This window comes from Bos javanicus, chromosome 13, assembly GCF_032452875.1.
Source record: "Bos javanicus breed banteng chromosome 13, ARS-OSU_banteng_1.0, whole genome shotgun sequence".
NCBI classification, from domain to species: Eukaryota; Metazoa; Chordata; class Mammalia; order Artiodactyla; family Bovidae; genus Bos; species Bos javanicus.
This window is the reverse complement of record NC_083880.1, coordinates 32,286,764-32,308,224: the sequence shown is the minus strand read 5'-3', so window position 1 is coordinate 32,308,224 and position 21,461 is coordinate 32,286,764. Positions and strand designations below refer to the sequence as shown.

Genomic DNA, 21,461 nt, shown 5'->3' with positions numbered 1-21,461 from the left:
TCTCGTCTTAATATCTTCTACTTCTGTTAGGTCCATACCATTTCTGTCCTTTATCGAGCCCATCTTTGCATGAAATGTTCCTTTGGTAGCTATGATTTTCTTGAAGAGATCTCCAGTCTTTCCCATTCTGTTGTTTTCCTCTATTTCTTTGCATTGATCACTGAAGAAGTTTTTCTTATCTCTTCTTGCTATTCTTTGGAACTCTGAATTCAGATGTTTATATCTTTCCCTTTCTCCTTTGCTTTTCACTTTTCTTCTTTTCACAGCTATTTGTAAAGCCTCCCTTGGATGGAGAAAAATATACCATGATTAGTGTTAGCATGGTATATTTTTCTCCATCCATTTTCTTTTAACCTATATGTAACGTTTATAACTTTTTATAAGGACACAAAAGCTGCACGGGTCTTAAAAAAAACCATTAGAAACAATGAGAATTGCAATGTAATTTTAATAGCATAACTTTTAATCACAGAGTGTATAACAACCAATGCTTTATTAGCATAATTTGCTGCAATGCCTGTTAAATACCATAGACAAAGTTTATAAACACGCGCATACCCTTAAAACTATTAAATTACATTAGGTACTCTGTAATTTTCCTCCTACATGGAGTCTTTTGTACATGCCTTCATTATTTATACAGTGTTGTGACTCTCCAAAATATCAGGCACATTCATGTTCAAATATTAGGTGCAAAATGCATTCTAAACTCCAATAAGTAATACTTCCCAAATTATCTGAGCGTTGTTCACTGTATAAATTCCAATACAAAGGTAAATATAAATGTACATAAAATATTTTCATATTTAGGAATATTACAATCAACTACATAGTTATATCAGAGAAGGCAATGGCACCCCACTCCAGTACTCTTGCCTGGAAAATACAATGGACAGAGGAGTCTGGTGGGCTGCAGTCCATGGGGTCGTTAAGAGTCGGACACGACTGAGCGACTTCACTTTCACTTTTCACTTTCATGCATTGGAGAAGGACATGGCAACCCACTCCAGTGTTCTTGCCTGGAGAATCCCAGGGACGGGGGAGCCTGGTGGGCTGCCGTCTATGGGGTCGCACAGAGTCGGACATGACTGAAGCGACTTAGCAGCAGCACATAGTTATATATTCTTCTTAATAAAAAATAATCAGGTATAAATTGAAATAAATTATTTGTATGATAATCTGGTTTTAGAGTTATAAGCATTATAAGTTTCTATGGGATTGACAGAGGAAGATAAAACGCATTGTTAAACAAGATATGCTCAGGCCTTTCTTTAAGGAATTTAAAGATTAATGAGGAACTCAGAAAAGCAAACACCCAATGAAAGTCTTTAAAAGTGCTATAGTTAGGGTTCTGAAAGAACTCATAAGAGGGACACTTTGATGTCTGATGAATTAATACCTACATCAAGTTTAAGTCCTTTAAAATTTTAACCTTTTTCAAAAAACATTTATTTATTTGGCTCTGCCAGGTCTTTAGTTGCAGCATGCAGGATCTAGCTCCCTGACTGGGGATTGAATCTAGTAGCCTGCACGTGGGAGCATGGAGTCTTAGCCACAGGACCACCAGGGAAGTCCGCTTACATCAACTTTAATCTCTATATTCAGTAGATTACTCACTTCTAAACATAACACTATTTGATGAAAAATTATAGTCTGAGGTAACCTGAAGATTTCATATATTATTTTTCACAAGTGTATGGTTTAAATTATTATTCCCAGAGAGTAAGCAAAGACACAGAAAAGAAAAAAATAGGAAAATTAAAACAATGCATTAAGCTACCTGTTTCTCTGTAGGGATTTGATCCAATTAAAAGTCTTAGCATTTATCAGTTATTATAGTTAGCCAGACAATACAATGAAAACACTCCCTATCTAGTTAATCCTCTCAGACCTATAAAGTACTATTTAACCTTATTTGTAGCTCAAACAGTAAAGAATCTGCCTGCAGTGCAGGAGACCTGTGTTGGGAAAATCCCCTGGAGAAGGGAATGGCAATCCACTCCAGTATTCTTGCCTGGAGAATCCCATGGAAAGAGGAGCCTGGCAGACTACAGTTCATGGGATTGCAAAGAGTCACACAGGACTGAGCAACTAACACTACTAACCTTATTAAAGTACCAGTAATATACTCACTTTTGGATGTTTGCCCCAAGTCATAAAACCAGAAGTTAAGCTTTTAGCAACTGTGAATAGACCTTATCTTAAGTATAAGGAAAAACCATAAAGCCTAGGGGGAGAGTGAGACTGGAGGATTTGGTGGAGAGTTGGAATGGCAGTAAAATCAGTTATTCATTCTTTAAGCTATTTGTTACCGAAGATCACTGAAGAGACTGCCTGTGTAAAACATTACTCTGCACATGTAAGACTCTCAGAAATCTCTGTAGCATCGGTAAATTTATATAGAGTGGAGAGCCCCTGCTATGTATATCTGAGGGTATCCCAACATATGAAATCAAATCACATAATTCCATATTTAATTATTTAATGTCAAGATAACTATTATATATTATCACAAAAAACACTAATGCACTTGCTGTTATATTTGTAAGTTGAACTTCTAACTTTAAACAGGGCTTGCACCTTGCTTTCATGATGGTATCAAATTCCACAAATAAATATTCTTTTACTTTGAAATTTCCCTCTTCAATTAATGGCTTCCTGTTATAAAAGTTTATCTATATCTTACCTTAACTTCATTACATTAGATTGAGTCAAATGTCTGTGAAATTAAATTGCTTTCTCTGCTGAAATCAACTGACTACATAAAAATCTCTTGCCACAGTGGAATAAAGAACATAATTACATGTCTGAAGGAGACTCTTAAACAATTCAATTTTTTTTTTTAAATACATGAATCAGCCATGGGTGTGCATGTGTCCCCAGTCCTGAATTCCCCTTCCACCTCCCTCCCCATCCTATCCCTCAGGGTCCATTTGTTAAAAGTATTGATAGAATCTAAACTTATTTAATAATAACAGGCTTATTTCCTAAAATTAATTTTAACAAATTCTTGTAATGCCCTTTCTGTCAACAGTAAAAAAATCTCATTCTTGGACTAACTTAGCAGGAAGACATGTTCTCTTTTTTTTTTTTTTTTTTTATGTTCTCATTTTTTAAGATGCTTTACTGAAGGGTACTTTTAGAAAAAATGCAGAATACGTAACAAAATTAACTACTGACATTTTCTACAAATCGAGGGGAACCAACTTATTAGACTACAACTTTGCTTACATTTAGCACCATTTGCATACATTTAAAAAATTGACATGTTATAGTTTTTAAAAATAGTTTTTTCTCTAGCATCTATTTCTTCATTTCTACCTAGAGCACAAAGTAACGTATGCCTGCCCCCCAAAAAGATCACAAATATATGCATGTGCATAAAAAAGAGGTTTGACTCTAGGACATTTTCTCTTTAAAAAGATCTCTCAAAGGTAGAGAACATCCTGAATCTTGTTAAGAAATTGAAGTAAACATAAGACAGAGTCACCAGCACATTTTTAAAAAGACCCAATACGGGTGTGATTGTTCCCAGGCCTATGATTAAACTCAGTCTAACAAAGATAAAAGGTAGATCCTGGAGAAGGATGGCAAAGGAATTCAGAAGCGGGTTCCGGGGAGTGAATATCATTCGAAGAAGAGAAATGTAACTGAAGATGTAGACCGCGTACACCCAGCCTGACTTGTACACCCTGGGGTGTCCGGCCACCCGCACCATTTCTATGGTGTCAGCCCACAGCGGAAAGCTCCCGAGGAAGATCTCTGCACGCACGTCCTGCTGGGACAGCGTTCTCAGGATTCCCCACTCAAAGGTGGGATCCTGGGGTCCCTCCAGCTCAGGAGAGGAGTTCCCTGTGGCGCCTCCTAGTGGCCGCGACAAGTGGGTCCTGTTGGCTGGCTGTGGGCGAGTCGGGTTTTCTTCATTTTGCTTCGCTTCACATGTCACAGTTCTTATTTGTTGCAAATTGGTCGTATGGATGTGCCTGTCTTCATTACCTGCAACAAATTGATTTATTTAAATTTTAAATTTTTATTAAAATGTAACTTTTCATTCAATTTTATTTAAACTTACAGGGATTTCCCTGGTGATCCAGTGGCTAAGATTCCATGCTCTGAATGCAGGGGCTTGGGTTTGATCCCTGGTCAGGGAACTAGATCTACAGGCTGCAACCAAAAGGTCAGGCTCAGCTGCAAGGAAGACGGAAGGGCCCACAGGCTGCAACCCAATAAATAAGTGACTGTGTGTGTTACTGGCTCAATTGTGTCTGACTCTTTGTGACCCCAGGGGGTGTAGCCCACCAGGCTCCTCCATCCATGGGATTTTCCAGGCATGAATACTGGAGTGGGTTGCCATTTCCTTCTCCAATAAACAAATAAAAGAATAAATATTATAAAATAAATAAATAAATATTACCTTATTTATATTTGGTGCAGTCAAATAAATAAATTTAGAAATAAATTTAAATTTTAAATGCTTTATTTAAATTTTTAAATTTTAAATAAAATTTAACTTTTAAATGCTTTATTTAAATTTTTAAATTTTAAATAAAATTTAACTTTTCCTTCAATTTGTTTAAAATTTAAACATTTTAAATTTCAAAATTTATTTAAACATAAAATTCTTAAATTTTTATTTAAAGTGAAATTTTTATTTAAACTTGAAAATGAAATATGAGTAATCTCTTATTTGAGGTCTGTGTCACACATAGAACTTCAAGATAGCAATGGATAGCACAGTGCCAAAAAATGTAGAAGCAGAGAATGCTCTTTATGTCTTTGCATGTCCTGAGGTATGGATCCTAAGTCATTCTTACCGTTTCAAAATAATACCCATTACTGATTACTGAGCTAAGTAAACACTTTCACACATTGACTCATTTAATCCTCAGGAAAAAGTTGAGAAATAGGGATTACTATCCCAGTGGATAAATATGGAAACTGGAGTCTAAGAGAGAAAAAGACACCTGAATTCAAATACACAGTTAGGAATGAGCAGAGTGGGAATTCATACCCAGACTTGTCTGACCCCAATTGACAATCTCTTAACTTTATCACTTTCTAGAGGCAATACATCAAGTGCTAATTATAAACCATACACATATCATAAAATCAAATGACTCAAAAGTTCAATGGTTCAGTCTCATCACTTTATAAGAAGCCTACAGGAATGACTACAACCCAGATCTCCAGGTTTAGAGTTTGGTGCTAAGAGGGTCTTTTTTTGAGCATGAGAGAGTTTTAGTGAAGGGTAACTGTTGGGGGCCAGCGTGAGGCACTCCGCCCATGGCAAAGGTCATGAGGAAGGAGGCTTGACATACGCAAAGGCGGGATCGAGCCTCAGGAGACCCCCTGGAAATTCTCGAGCATCTACCCCCATAACCAGAGCCTGCCTACTTTACTACTTTGTGCTCTCACCTACACCTCTGACTTTACGGGGGGCTGTCCCCCACCACCTCTTTCAGAGAAGGAGTTAACTTAGAGCTCCAGTTAATAATAATTCCTGGGTGTGACAGGAGTGTTTCAACCTACAAACTCCTCTGAAGGTTCTCTAGCCTGCCTGACAGGCTTGTCCGGCCACATGTGATTGCTCACAGCCTCCCAACCATGAGAGGCACGAAATGCTTTAAACCTTCTAAAAACAGGTTCTTTAGAGAAGTTAGAAAACTATTAGTATAAGTATAGTGGGCTGATTAGAAATTGTATTAGTGAAGGGTTTTTCATTTGTTGAGCCAATGTTTACTGCTAAGTCTCCACATCCCCTGCCCTTACACACATTAATGAATATATAGAAGAAATAAGTATTAACCTTTGATATAAATCACGTTAGACCTTAGGCCAAGTAAATTCTTTCCTTAACTAAAACCCACTACACCCTCACCCTATAGGAATGTAACTTTATTTGGGTGGCGTCTGTTTTAATAATCACCCCTGGAGAAATAAGTGTTGACTGACCGCTGTCACAAGGAGAGGGTCATAGATTGTCAGCAGGCCCCCTGGCCAGAAGATGATGTAACACCCCTAAGACCTCTGTATACATTTGTATGAAGCACCTGAATTTAATAAAAGTCAGGACTGCTGTCCCCACATGACTTTTGTATAACACCTCAGTGTATAAAAACAGACCCTGGAAAATAAAGAATTGAGATCAGTTCCTCGAAAGACTGGTCTCCCCATGTCTCTCTCTCTCTCAAACTCTGGCTCAGTCTCCATCTGGAGCGTGGAACCCGCCATGCTTACTAATTATGCCTGGGCTTCTAAGATCTGACCGGGGAGGCCTCAGTGTCTCCTCTCCTTCGGGAGAACGGAAGGACGCCTGCGGCCTACGTAAGTGTGCAAACTTCTTGTCTTGAAGTTTTATTGGTCTCCCGCGTAAACCAAGCTACTCAGCCTCTTTTCTCCACTGAATTTTCCTGCTGAGCTATCCTCATTCTATTACTCTTTATATCTCTAATTAATATTTAAATAAGTCGCCGATGCCGTCCCCGCTTTGAATACCCTGGATCAGCCGGGGCTGGACCCCGGCAGGTAACATTCTGAACTCAAGATTTTTAAGCTGTTCTTTCCCCCAAAATTTTTGAACTAGTCAGTATGATTGTTTAGACAAGTATCTCATTTGTGACCATGAAGCTGTGGCTGATCAACAGGTCAGTCATCTGAATGAATAGGGTGTTCCTCGTCAGCATCACAAAAGTGTGTGTGTGTGTGTGTGTGTGTGTGTGTGTGAGAGAGAGAGAGAGAAAGTGAATATGTGTGTCTCTCCATACACACATGGGTATTAAGGTTGTGATTATGAAGGAATCTCAGATCTCAGAACTTACTGCTGATGATAGGACTTTTCTATGAAAGAAACAGAACATTATTTTCCAAACATTTAACCACTTAGGCACCATTTTCACTGCTAAGAACTTCTCAGCTCTTGACACAGTTTACTCAGCCAACAACATGCTGAGCTGTCACATTCCTTGATAAGATAAAATTTAAAGAGAGTCATTAGACGGAATAACTCTAAAGGTTAAAGACACAAAGGCAATAAAATTTGTTGAAATGTACTGAGCAGAAGTGAAAACATTTTAAAACAAATAAGTTATTATGATTAATGACTAACAAAGGGCTTGATGACTATAAGTAGGAGTTGTTTAAAGAACATACTTCAGTTTTCTTTCTATACAATTATTTTAAAATTGTAAGTGTGAATTGAGTACATTTATTAATTTAAAAAATAAATTTTTGAGATATTACTTCCTTCTGGTATGAATTATTCATAAGTGTTAGGACTCATGACCCTTAGAAACTTCCTTATCAAACTTAAGATGTATTTAAGATGTCACAGTAGCATGAGTAAGAATCGTTTTTTTTATTAGAATATAGTTGACTTATAATGTTATGTTAGTTTCACGTGCATAGCAAAGTGATTCATATATATATATACATATATGGTGATTGAGCTACCCTGCATCCAAGGTCAGGGGCGACAGCCGAGAGGAGCTACCCTACATGCAAGGTAAGGAGCAGCGGCTGTGCTTTGCTGGAGCAACTGTGAAGAGATACCCCACATTCAAGGTAAGAGAAACTCAAGTAACACAGTAGGCACTGAAAGAGGGCATCAGAGGGCAGACAGACTGAAACCACAATCACAGACAACTAGCCAATCTGATCACACGGACCACAGCTTGTCTAACTCAATGAAACTAGGCCATGTCGTGTGAGGCCACACAAGACGGGCGGGTCATGGTGGAGAGGTCTGACAGAATGTGGTCCACTAGAGAAGGGAACAGTAAACCACTTCAGTATTCTTGCCTTGAGAACACCATGAACACTGTGAAAAGGCAAAAAGATAGGACACTGAAAGATGAACTCCCCAGGTTGGTAGGTGCCCAATATGCTCCCGGAGATCTGTGGAGAAATGACTCGAGAAAGAATGAAGGGATGGAGCCAAAGCAAAAACAACACCCAGTTGTGGATGTGACTGGTGATAGAAGCAAGGTCCAATGCTGTAAAGAGCAATATTGCATAGGAATCTGAAATTTTAGGTCCATGAATCAAGGCATATTGGAAGTGGTCAAATAGCAGATGGCAAGAGTGAACCTCGACATTCCAGGAATCAGCAAACTAAGATGGACTGGAATGGGTGAATTTAACTCAGATGACCATTTTATCTACTACTGTGGGCAAGAATCCCTCAGAAGAAATGGAGTAGCCACCATAGTCAACAAAAGAGTCCAAAATGCAGTACTTGGATGCAATCTGAAAAATGATAGAAGGATCTCTGTTTGTTTCCAAGGCAAACCATTCAATATCACGGTAATCCAAGTCTATGCACTGACCAGTAAGGTGAAGAAGCTGAAGTTGAATGGTTCTATGAAGACCTACAAGACCTTTTAGAACTAACACCCAAAAGAGATGTCCTTTTCATTATAGGGGACTGGAATGCAAAAGTAGGAAGTCAAGAAATGCCTGGAGTAACAGGCAAATTCGGCCTTGGAGTACAGAATGAAGCATGGCAAAGGCTAATAGAGTTTTGCCAAGAAAATGCACTGGTCATAGCAAACACCCTCTTCCAACAACACAAGAAAAGATTCTACACATGGACATCACCAGATGGTCAACACCAAAATCAGATTGATTATAGTCTTTGCAGCCAAAGATGGAGAAGCTCTATACAGTCAGCAAAAACAAGACCAGGAGCTGACTGTGGCTCAAATCACAAACTCCTTATTGCCAAATTCAGACTTAAATTGAAGAAAGGGTGGGAACCACTAGACCATTCAGGTATGATATAAATCAAATTCCTTATGATTAAACAGTGGAAGTGAGAAATAGATTTAAGGGACTAGACTGATAGATAGAGTGCCTGATGAACTATGGACTGAGGTTCATGACATTGTACAGGAGACAGAGATCAAGACCATCAAGAAAAAGAAATGCAAAAAGGCAAAATGGCTGTCTGAGGAGGCCTTACAAATAGCTGTGAAAAGAAGAGAAGTAAAAAGCAAAGGAGAAAAGGAAAGATATACCCATTTGAATGCAGAATTCCAAAGAATAGCAAGGAGAGATAAGAAAGCCTTCCTCTGCAATCAATGCAAAGAAATAGAGGAAAACAATAGAATGGGAAAGACTAGAGATCTCTTCAAGAAAATTAGAGATACCAAGGGAATATTTCATGCAAAGATGGGCTCAAGAAAGGACAGAAATGGTATGGACCTAACAGATGCAGAAGATATTAAGAAGAGGTGGCAACAATACACAGAACTGTACAAAAAAGATCTTCATGACCCAGATAATCACGATGGTGTGATCACTCACCTAGAGCCAGACATCCTGGAATGTGAAGTCAAGTGGGCCTTAGGAAGCATCACTACAAAGCTAGTGGAGGTGATGGAATTCCAGTTGAGCTGTTCCAAATCCTAAAAGATGATGCTGTGAAAGTGCTGCACTCAGTATGTCAGCAAATTTGGAAAACTCCGCAGTGGGCACAGGACTGGAAAATTTTCATTCCAATCTCAAAGAAAGGTAATGCCAAAGAATGCTCAAACTACCACACAATTGCACTCATCTCACACGCTAGTAAAGTAATGCTCAAAATTCTTTAAGTCAGGCTTCAGCAATACGTGAACCATGAACTTCCAGATGTTCAAGCTGGTTTTAGAAAAGGCAGAGGAACCAGACATCAAATTGCCAACATCGGCTGGATCATCGAAAAAGCAAGAGAGTTCCAGAAAAACATCTACTTCTGCTTTATTGACTATGCCAAAGCCTTTGACTGTGTGGATCACAATAAACTGTGGAAAATTTTGAAAGAGATGGGGATACCAGACCACCTGATCTGCCTCTTGAGAAACCTGTATTCATGTCAGGAAGCAACAGTTAGAACTGGACATGGAACAACAGACTGGTTCCAAATTGGGAAGGGAGTACGTCAAGGCTGTATATTGTTACCCTGCTTATTTAGCTTATATGCAGAGTACCTCATGAGAAACGCTGGGCTGGAAGAAGCACAAGCTGGAATCAAGATTGCTGGGAGAAATATCAATAACCTCAGATATGCAGATGATACCACTCTTATGGCAGAAAGTGAAGAAGAACTAAAGAGCCTCTTGATGAAAGTGAAAGAGGAGAGTGAAAAGTTGGCTTAAAGCTCAACATTCAGAAAACTAAGATCATGTCATCCAGTCCCATAATTTCATGGCAAATAGATGGGGAAACAGTGGAAACAGTGGCTAACTTTAATTTTTGGGGCTCCAAAATCACTGCAGATGGTGATTGCAGCCATGAAATTAAAAGACACTTACTCCTTGGCAGGAAAGTTATGACCAACCTAGACAGGATATTAAAAAGCAGAGACATTACTTTGTTACCAAAGTCCATCTAGTCAAGGCTATAGTTTTTCCAGTAATTATGTATGGATGTAAGAGTTGGACTATAAAGAAAGCTGAGCACAGAAGAATTGATGCTTTTGAACTGTGGTGTTGGAGAAGACTCTTGAGAGTCCCTTGGACCGCAAGGAGATCCAACCAGTCCATTTTAAAGCAGATCAGTCCTGGGTGTTCATTGGAAGGATTGATGTTGAAGCTGAAACTCCAGTCCTTTGGCCACCTGATATGAAGAGCTGACTCATCTGAAAAGACCCTGATGCTGGGAAAGATTGAGGGCAGGAGGAGCGGGGGATGACAAAGGATGGGATGGTTGGATGGCATCACTGACTCAATGGATGTGAGTTTGGGTAAACTCCGGGAGTTGGTGATGGACAGGGAGGCCTGGCATGCTGCAGTCCATGGGTTCACAAAGAGTCAGACACGACTGAGCCACTGAACTGAACTGAACTTATGGTGATTGACTGAGTCCTCATTCGTGTCCGACTCTTGTGACCCCATGGACTATGGTCTGCCAGGCTCCTCTTTTTCAGATTCTTTCCCATATAAGTTATTACAAAATATTGAATAGAGTTCCCTGTGCTATTACAGTAGGTCCTTTTTAGTTATCTATTTTATATATAGTAGTATGCACATGTAAATCTCAATTTCCTAATTTATCCCTTCCTGCTATGTTTCCCCTTTGGTAACCATAAGTCTGATTTCGAAATCTGTGAGTCTGTTTCTGTTCTGTAATAAGTTCATCTCTGTCATTTAAAAAATAATTTCATTTAGTTATTTTTGGCCGTGCTGGGTCTTCGTTGCCGCACAGGCTTTTCTCTAGTTGCGGCAGGCAGGGGCTACTCTCTAGTTGTGGTGAGTGGGCTTCTCACTGCAGTGGCTTCTCTTGTTGCAGAGCACAGGCTCTAGGGTTTGCAGGCTTCAGTAGTGGGCTCAACAGTTGCAGCTCCTGGACTCTAGAGCACAGGCTCGATAGTTGTGATGCATGGGCTTAGTTGCTCCGTGGCATGTAGAATCTTTACAGATGAAGGACTGATCCCATGTCTCCTGAATTAGCAGGCAGATTCTTTACCACTGAGCCACCAAGGAAGCCCTGCGTCATTTTTTAAAATTAGATTTCACATATAAGTGAGACCATATGACAATAGAATACTACTCAGCCATAAAAATAAGTTAAAAAAAAATGAAATAACGCCATTTGCAGCAACATGAATGGACCTAGAGATTATCATATTTAATGAAGTCAGAGTAAGGAATCATTTTGATAAATTACACTCAAGAGAGAAAAATACACTTATTTTTTTAACTTCTCTTTTTTGTAAGATATTATTTTAATAATCATAAAATCATCTTTTAAAACTCAGATGCTTACTTACATCAATTGTATCTCTTATTTTACCAAAAAATAAACCAATGTAGAAAATAGAGTGTGTTGTGTCTTAGAGTACACTCCTTCACCTCTCTTAGTAGATAAAAGTGTTCAAGTGAAAACCCAAATTCCTTTGTTAATATAAAGAACACAGCATATAATATAGGCTCTTGAGGATGACTGCTAATTCAGCATTGTTTCAAGGCCAGGAAGTGCCATCTAAGAAGTGACACATTAACAGTTTTTAAACAGTGAGGGTCATAATATCTGAGGATAAGAGCTGTTGGTTTGAACAATAAATTCTTATCTATTTATTTTTAATTGAAGGATAATTGCTTTATAGTATTGCATTGGTTTCTATCAAACATCAGTATGAATCAGCCATAGGTTTACCCATGTCCCTTCACACTTGAACCTCCCTCCCATTTCCCCCTCATCCCACCCCTCTAGGCTGTTACCAAACCCCAGTTTGAGTTCCCCAGAGTCACATAGCAAATTCCCATTGCCTATCTATTTTACATATGGTAATGTATGTTTCCATGTTACTCTCTCCATACCTCCCACCCTCATCTCCCCCCACAACACCTCAGCCATGTCCATAAGTCTTGAGCAATGAATTTTTAGGTAGGGTTCATTTTTAATGAAATGAGAAGAAGGCTTTAATCCATGTGTATTTGGTAAAACCAGGCCTGGAAGCCTCCCATTTCTCCATAGCTCATTAGGGACTAGTTTAGATTTGGGGACTAGCTTAGGGGACTAGTCCTCTTACCAAGTAAGAAACACTATAACTAAGAGCTGGAAAGCTCTGCTGGCCTCTCAGAGGGGAGGGCAGAGTTGAGGATGCCAAGAAACCATCTGGTCATTAGAACAGACCAGCAAATTTATCCCCTAGTCACGTAAACCTTCATGTATTCGTTACTGTTTCCTTAGGCTCCATGATCACTTTCCCTCCAAATTAGTATTTTTTAAAATTTCCACTCGCAGTTGAAATTCTTTTCATTGTTGCTGTTAATTGTCAGGGTTCTGTTTGGGGGAAACTATATTTATTTGTGCAAAATCGGTAAAAGATGTAAACACAAAGAGCAGTCTGTTCACTTCCTGAAAGGCTCACATTCTCTGTAAAAAGCACAAATAGCAGCCATTCTGTGCAGTTCCCCACAGCTAAAGCCAGTCACCAAAACTTTTTGTCCTCACTGTGCATGCTATATAATTAAAGAAATGCAATTTTGATAACAGAAAAATGTTTAAGTAACATACCCCTTTTACTTTATTATTTCTTTATAGTGATGTATTTCTATCTCTAACTTTTACCCCAAAACTGTTTTGATCACTTCCAGGGAAAATGTAAGTACAATATAACAAATCAGTAGGGAGGAATTTTCCACAGTGAGCATGTATTCCTCTTGCAAAGAGAAAGAGAAAGCAAAAAAGTTATTTTTCTCTTCATTTTCTTTATTTTCTCTACTCATGTTATTTTAGGAACTAACACAAGCTGGAATCGAGATTGCCAGAAGAAATATCAATAACCTCGGACATGCAGATGACAGCACCCCATGGCAGAAAGTGAAGAAGAACTAAAGAGCTTCTTGATGAAAGTGAAAGAGGAGAGTGAAAAAGTTGGCTTAAAGCTCAACATTCAGAAAACTAAGATCATGGCATCTGGTCCCATCACTTCATGGCAAATAGATGGGGAAACAATGGAAAGAGTGACAGACTTTACCTTTTGGGGCTCCAAAATCACTGCAGATGGTGACTGGAGCCATGAAATTAAAAGATGCTTGCTCCTTGGAAGAAAAGCTATGACCAACCTAGACAGCATATTAAAAAGCATAGACATTACTTTGTGACAAAGGTCTGTCTAGTCAAAACTGTGGTTTTTCCAGTAGTGATGTATGGATATGAGAATGGAATATAAAGAAAGCTGAGTGCCAAAGAATTGATGCTTTTGAACTGTGGTGTTGAAGAAGACTTCAATGAATATTCATTGGAAGGACTGATGCTGAAGCTGAAACTCCAATACTTTGGCCACTTGATGCGAAGAACCAACTCACTGGAAAAGACTCTGATGCTGGGAAAGACTGAGGACAGGAGAAGTGGGGGACAGAGGATGAGATGGTTGGATGGCATCACTGACTCAATGGACATGAGTTTGAGTAGGCTCCAGGAGTTGGTGATGGACAGGGAGGCCTGGCGTGCTATAGTCCATGGGGTTGCAAAGAGTCGGACATGACTGAGTGACTGAACTGAACTGAAAAGTTACTTAAATAAAAAGAGTGAGAGAGAGAAGGATCACAAGAAAAGGCAGCTAAAAACAAGGCAGGAATGAAGCTGCTACTAGGACTGCACTTTTTAAAAGAAATCAATATTTTTATTCATTCCAAAATTTCATTCTGTGTAGCTTAGGGGTAAAACAGCATTTTTGAAGAAAAATGGGGGCTGGGATAAAGTACCAACAGCAGGCAAGTGCTAGGTCATGCCACTGGCAGGGAAGAGGCGTCAATACTGCCTCTGCAAACAGCGGCTTCAAAACTGCTCCTCATGGTCCAGTGGTTAAGACTCCATGCTTCTACTGCAAGGGACACAGGCTCAATCCCTGGTCAGGGAACTAAGATCGCCACATGGTGCGGCCACAAAACTGCTCCTGATATTGGCTAAGGGCTGAATCAATTGGACAACCAAGCTGTCTGCTGTGATGAGACAAACTGTAGAGTGCTGTTCCAAGCTTAGACTGGGTTTTGAGAACAGTGCAGCAGGTAATGTGCCCACCTTCATCACCCTGTCTCCTGACATCACATCAACAGGCACAGAAGAATAAACTGTAGCAGGGCTCTCAAAGGAAGGTAAGTTCTGTGATGAGAGACTACCCCAGGGAGTCTGAATTAGACTGGCAGTCAAGCACAGCTCATCTCCGAAGTCACAGTTAAAGTGAAAGTGAAGTCACTCAGTTGTGTCTGACTCTTTGTGACCCCATGGACTGTAGCCTACCAGGCTCCTCTGTCCATGGGATTTTCCAGGCAAGAATATTGGAGTGGGTTGCCATTTCCTTCTCCAGGAGATCTTCCTGACCCAGGGATTGAACCCTGGTCTCCCGCATTGTAGGCAGATGTTTTACCTTCTGAGCCACCAGGGAAGATTGACAGTTAAACACAGACCTAAAGAATGCATGGGAATAAATTATGTGAAGAATGGAGAAAGAACTTTTCAGGTGGTAGAGAGAACAGGTGCAAATATCTTTCAGCTAAAGGGACTTCCCTGATGGTCCAATGGTTAAGAATCCGCCTTCCAATGCAGGGCACAAGGGTCACAGATTCAATCCCTAGTCGGGGAATTAAGACCGCACATGCAGTACACTAAGCCTGTGCACCACAACTAGAGAAGCCTGCACGCTGTCACGAAGACCCAGCACAGCCCCCCAAGAGAAAAAGATCCTTCAGCTAACATGAACTGAAAGGAGAGTGTGATGAGGGGGAAGCAGACAGAGAAGAGTGATGAGGGGGAAGCAGACAGAGAAGAGGAGAGAAGCTGTGATTTATGCAGGGTTTTCTATATACGAGGAACTGTGTTAAGCCCTTTCTATGCATCCATTCACTTGATCCTTATAAAAACTGTATGATGTGGTTACCAAAGGGGACAGTGGGGAGAGGGATAAATTAGGTATATGGGATTAACAGATACATACTACTATATGTAAAACAGACAAACAACAAGGATTTACTGTATAACACAGAGAACTATATTCAACACCTTGTAATAAGCCATAACAGAAAAGAATTTGAATATATACATATCAGTATATTGATATATAACTGAATCACTTTGCTGTACACTTGAAACTAACACGATATTGTAAATCAACAAAGGTTCATTAATAATAAGCCTCTATGATGTAGCTACTACTATTTTCCATTTTATTTTTAAATTTATTTTCTTTAAAGATTTTTTTTTGATGTGTACCATTTTTAAAGTCTTTATTGAGTTTGTTACAATATTACTTCTGTTTTATAGTTTTTGGCCATGAGGCATGTGGGATCTTAGTGCCCCAAGCAGGGATTGAACCCACATCCCCTGTATTGGAAGGGGGAGTCTTAACCCCTGGACCACTGGGTAAGTCTCCTATTTTTCCATTTTAAAGATAAACAAACTGAGGTAGGGAGAGACTAAGAATTGTTTCCAGGGTCACACAGCAAATAAGGAGAGGGACGGAGCATGAAACTCAAACATCTAACCATTAGACCACATGCTTATTGGGCATGATAAAGTTTGTGGACTTGATTCTAAGTTCACTGAAGATGGGGACATTGGAGGGCAGGAGAGATGACTTGGGGATTCAGTAAAGAGGCTGTTGAGGCTGTCAAGGCAGCCAATGCCCCATTGGATTGTTACTCAACTCACAGCAACCAGAAGATGAAATTAAAGACTTGGTCAGAAAAAGTATGATAGGTCTTGATGAACAATTTCCAAAGTTAATTTTGCCCTGAGACAAAAATGATCTAGAGAAAGCAAAATTCTAATAATTTAGATATAACATGATGAGGGGAAAAAAATCTGGAAAAGAAGAAAAGCCACAGTCTTACAGAAGATTTTTTTTAAATATATGAAACACACAAAGAACTTTTAGTCATAGTACTTTAAGGGAATAAAAAATAAAACATACAGCATCTAAAATAAACACTTTAATATATCTAAGTGTTTAAAATACAGATTATAACCATTGTTATTTTGACCCTCTCCAAACCCATCAATCCTAAAGGAAATCAACCCTGAATATTCATTGGAAGGACTAATGCTGAAGCTCCAATACTCTGGCCACCTGATGAGAAGAACTGACTCATTGGAAAACACCCTGATGCTGGGAAAGATTGAGGGTGGGAGAAGGGGGAGACAGAGGATGAGATGGTTGTATGGCATCATTAATTCAATGGGCATGAGTTTGAACAAACTCTGGGAGATGGTGAAGGACAGGGAAGCCTGGCGTGCTATAGTCCATGGGGTCTCAAAGAGGGACTGAACAGCAACTGACTAAACTCACTGATCTGTGTCTATACACAGTCTCCTTTGAGAAGCATGTCTGAGGTTGGGAAGACAAGTACTACCACTGCCAAGTAATAAATGATGAAACCCAGCACCAACCTCCCAGCGTGATTATGATGAAGAATTGAAGCAGTGTTTGTAAAGCATTAGTGTCTGACACAGAGAAACAGTTACTTATGTGTTAAATAAGTAACGGGTAGCCATTGCTAAATCATCTATTGTTTCAAATGAATTAGAAGAAAATAGAAAATAGAATGCAGTAAACAGTGATTACAGTTTGTTCAACTTTGGTTATAGTTACACTGCAACCCAGCATCCCATATATCAGGAGAGGTTAAAAAGTTGGAGACAAGAGTGTCAGACTATAGAGCCTGATTCTTTCATTCTTAGATTTGCCTGTGCACGTGACAAAGCCAAAAACTACTGCATGGATATACCCTACGCAGGCAGAGACAGCTTGCACCAGCTGACAAGAGCATGTAGTATGTACTGCTTCTCAATTCTGTGATCAGTGATCAGCGATACCACCTTGGTATCTGGAAATTTATTATGATGAGAGTATTCACACTAGAAAAGCTGGCAAATGCTATCCATAAGGACTTTTACCCCTCCTCAACCAGGAGAGAGAGTTTAAATACTGGCCAGCATACTACTATCTTTCTGCTCAAAACTGCATACAAGTTTTCATAAAATAATAATAATAATGAATTCAACCCATCATCAGTTCTGCAGAATCTCATGGGCATACATTCTCAGAAGTGAGATAATGGTGACAACTTTTTTTAAAAAGGCATTGGATCCAGTAAATTCAATACCCTCAATTCAGTTTCAGTTCCCTGCTAGACACTGCACAAATCTGAGAAGAAATATTAATAAATGTATGATTTCTTAATTTTAGGCAATGTGAAATTCTAAGAGAATTCTTTTGTCTGAGGACACAGCAGGAAGGCTTGGTAGTTTAAAGGCCATCTTTCCCTCTATAGACTCATCTAACACTGGACAAGAGCTGCTAAAAACATAAAATTATTGATTTTTTTAAACCCCATTTTTTAAGATTGTGAAAACTTTCTTAATATTCTAATCTTCAGTTTTTCATTTGAGATATTCTGGTCCTTCTCTTTGATAGGTGTTTAGATCAGAGAATGTAATTTAATTAACAATATATAAATAGAAAAATTATTTTCTACATTTAATTAATATATATTAAGTATAATATATTATACACTGTAATAGTCAATTATGTTAATAGGGAGAAGGCAATGGTACCCCACTCCAGTACTCTTGCCTGGAAAATCCCATGGACAGAGGAGCCTGGTAGGCTGCAGTCCATGGGGTCGCAAGTCAATTATATTAATTATGCTGATAATTAACATAATAAACACATAATATATTAATATGCACTGTGCACGTGTGTGTCTGTGTGTGCTTTCATTCATGTCCAGCTCTTTGCAACCCCATTGACTGTAGCCCACCAGGCTCCTCTGTCCAAGGGATTTCCCAGGCAAGAATACTGGCATTATTATACAGAGTGAAGTAAGCCAGAAAGAAAAACACCAATACAGTACACTAATGCATATATATGGAATTTAGAAAGATGGTAACAATAACCCTGTATACGAGACAGCAAAAGAGACACTGATGTATAGAACAGTCTTTTGGACTCTGTGGGAGAGGGAGAGGGTTGGATGATTTGGGAGAATGGCATTGAAACATGTATAATATCATATATGAAACGAGTCGCCAGTCCAGGTTCAATGCACAATACTGGATGCTTGGGGCTGGTGCACTGGGATGACCCAGAGGGATGGTATGGGGAGGGAGGAGGGAGGAGGGTTCAGGATGGGGAACACGTGTATACCTGTGGCGGATTCATGTTGATATATGGCAAAACCAATAAAATATTGTAAAGTTAAAAAATAAAATAAAATTAAAAAAAAATAAAAAGCAGGAAAAAAAAAAAAAAGAATATTGGTATGGGTTGCAATTTCCTAATCCAGAGGATTTTTCCAACCCAGGGATCCAGCCTGAGCCTCTAGCATCTCCTGCATTGGCAGGAGGATTCTCTACCACTAGCACCACTTGGGAAGCCATATAATACACATTAATATACAATAAATATTAAATAATCCTAGATTTTGAAATGGTTTGATGTTCCTCTACTAGTTAAGTGCTTGGATATAGACCAGAGCTAAAAACCCAGCCTGAGACCGTTCTGGGTGACAAAAAATGGACACATGTGGGAATGAGCCTGATTCCTTGCCTTCAGAACACTTAGCTTTAACTATATGTATTTGTTAGTATAGTTTTAGAAACCTGCTATTGCACCCACTAGACTGTGCGTGCATGCTCAACCACATCTGACTTTTTGCGACCCCATGGACTGTAGCCAGACAGGCTCCTCTGTCCATGGAATTTTTCAGACAAGAATACTGGAGTGGGTTGCCATTTTCTCCACCAGCGGCTCTTCCTGACCCAGGGCTGGAACCCCGGTCTCCTGCATTGGCAGTTGGATTCTTTACCTAATCAGCCATCACGGAAGCCCCACTAAATGGTGAGCTCCATGCAAAGGGGACTCTGTCTGCTTTCACCACCTCTCTCTTTCACCCACCACTGTACCCTCAGCACCTAGTGGAGTGTCTGGTATGCATCAGATCCTCTATAAAAATTTGCTGTATAAACGGTAGGAGGAACTCCTGATACGGAGTTCTATAAGCATGAGGGCACCATGGGGATTCTGGTGGGGGAAAAAAAATCTGCACTAAGGGAAGGAAGCCCAACTATCAAAGCGAGGCTGAATAATAACCCCTCCCTGGGACCCCACCTCCCCCATGTTCTCAATCCTCTCACATCACAGGAAAACTTTCGAGTCCTGCAAGTGGTCTACCACTCAGATAGCCCTCTGCCTCAGGGTCCTAAAGACAGCCCTTGAAGCAAGATGAGAAGCTTTGGAAGGCATTTGGAATTCCTGGCAGTGCAGCCTGGGTACCTTCCAGCGACCGTGGCCACCACAGAGCATGCGCATGAGCGGTGTGAGCTCACCCAGCCTCTAGGACCCCGCGAAGGTGGCGGGGACTCAAGGTTTTCCAAAGCCTCCCAAGCACCAGCAGCGACAGGAGTGACTGAGCACGGGCAGATGTGCCAATGAGTGATTCCAAGAAGAGTTTGTGAGTTCATAGGAAGCAGCCTTTACAACACCCACTCCACTCTCAACAACAACAGAGTCTGAGCAAACTGGTGTCCCACTACTAAAGTATACACGACTTAAAAGGCTCTCTGGCCATCAGCTCCACAACCTGTCACTCTCTTCAATCCTATGCAAGGAAATTTAGATACCAAAAATCCATGACCTATCCCTTTAATTTCTAGCTGGGGCCTTAAATTTTTGTTGCTATTATAAAGTAATGCATGCTGGATTTGCTTCCACACAGGGGGCATAGGTTCCATCCCTGGTCTGGAACTAAGATTCCGCATGCCCTGTGGCCAAAAAGATAATAAAATAAAGTCAGGTTAAAAAAAATAAAGTATTGCCCGCTGAATTCTTTATGTTCTCTTTCTCTTACCAGACCCTGAAAATGTTTATTTTGAAAATACCTTGCAATTCTCAAAAACTGCACTTTATATATTTAAAATGTTCATACATTTTACTTCCTTCCTAGAGAAAAAAAATAACAATTAAATACCAAATTGCTACGCTCACGTAAAGCTGTCCTACTCAAAGGGAGTCAGCTCAGACCTGACAGCACCTGATGCCCCATGTTGTTTGGCACAGGGACCACGGCAGTCTAATTTCTGGCCGGGTCTGCGCTGACCTAATCCTGACAGCTGGTGCTTCATTAGAAGTTATAAATCAGAAACTCTACCCTTCTCTCACCCCCAGTCTGGTAAATGGCTACTTGTTTCTTGAGAAGGGGGGAAAAAATCCTAGAGCTGACATACTTTTCTGAAACTTCCTTCTTCTAAACAGCAAAGGGAGAGTATAAAAGGAAATGCCTTCCTCCCCTTCTTGGCATGGCTGCGGACTCAGTGTTCCTCTTATGTGCTCTCTAACCACATTGCAAAACACATTATGGAAACCAGTGAGCACATCGGGTTCAGACTGTGTGATAAGCTTTTTCTTAAAAAGAAGCAAAGGGGAACTTGAGATGCCATTCATTTTATTCAGAGAAAAGCAGTGTCCTTTTTTTTTTTTTTTAAATTTCTTTTCCCATCTCTAACATGCCATTTGGTTATGGAGTGATAAGTTCCATTTCAAAGAAATCTGAGATGGAAATTCCTTTCAGAATTTGGATTTTATCTCTTGGGTTTTAACTTGCTATTGGTCTCAGTTCCTGATACTTTCTATGGTCAAAGGCTCTCAATCAGGGTGGGCATCAGAAGTGCCTGGAGAACTTTAAATAAATTACATATGCCAGCCTTAAAACCTTGCATATCCTTTGAGCGTGAAATTGCACACGGAGGCATTTCACTTGAAGAAATGATCATCTGTGCTGCTGAAGTGCCTGCAGCACTTGGTCCAAGTCTCTGGGTATTAAAGAGACTACACAGAAGGAACTGGAGCACAGCCACTGAGAGCAGATTTATTTGAAAACCTTACACTGCCAACATCATACCTGGCACCTCTTACTGATGTGACAGTGGAAACCGCCTCCTCTGCAGGGCTATGATGTTTTCCACTCAAATAGCCTGTTGAT

At 39.9% G+C, this 21,461-nt stretch overlaps 1 protein-coding gene across 1 annotated transcript in view; it reads right to left on the bottom strand.

The window, feature by feature from the left end:
* Positions 1-428: 428 nt before the first annotated feature.
* Positions 429-21,461, bottom strand: part of TMEM236 (transmembrane protein 236) — a 47,364-nt gene continuing 26,331 nt past the window's right edge. Inside the window, exon 4 of the mRNA XM_061436152.1 lies at positions 429-3,996. Within this exon, the coding sequence (XP_061292136.1) occupies positions 3,416-3,996 (581 nt within the window). The 3' untranslated portion in view covers positions 429-3,415. The remainder of the gene's footprint in view (positions 3,997-21,461) is intronic.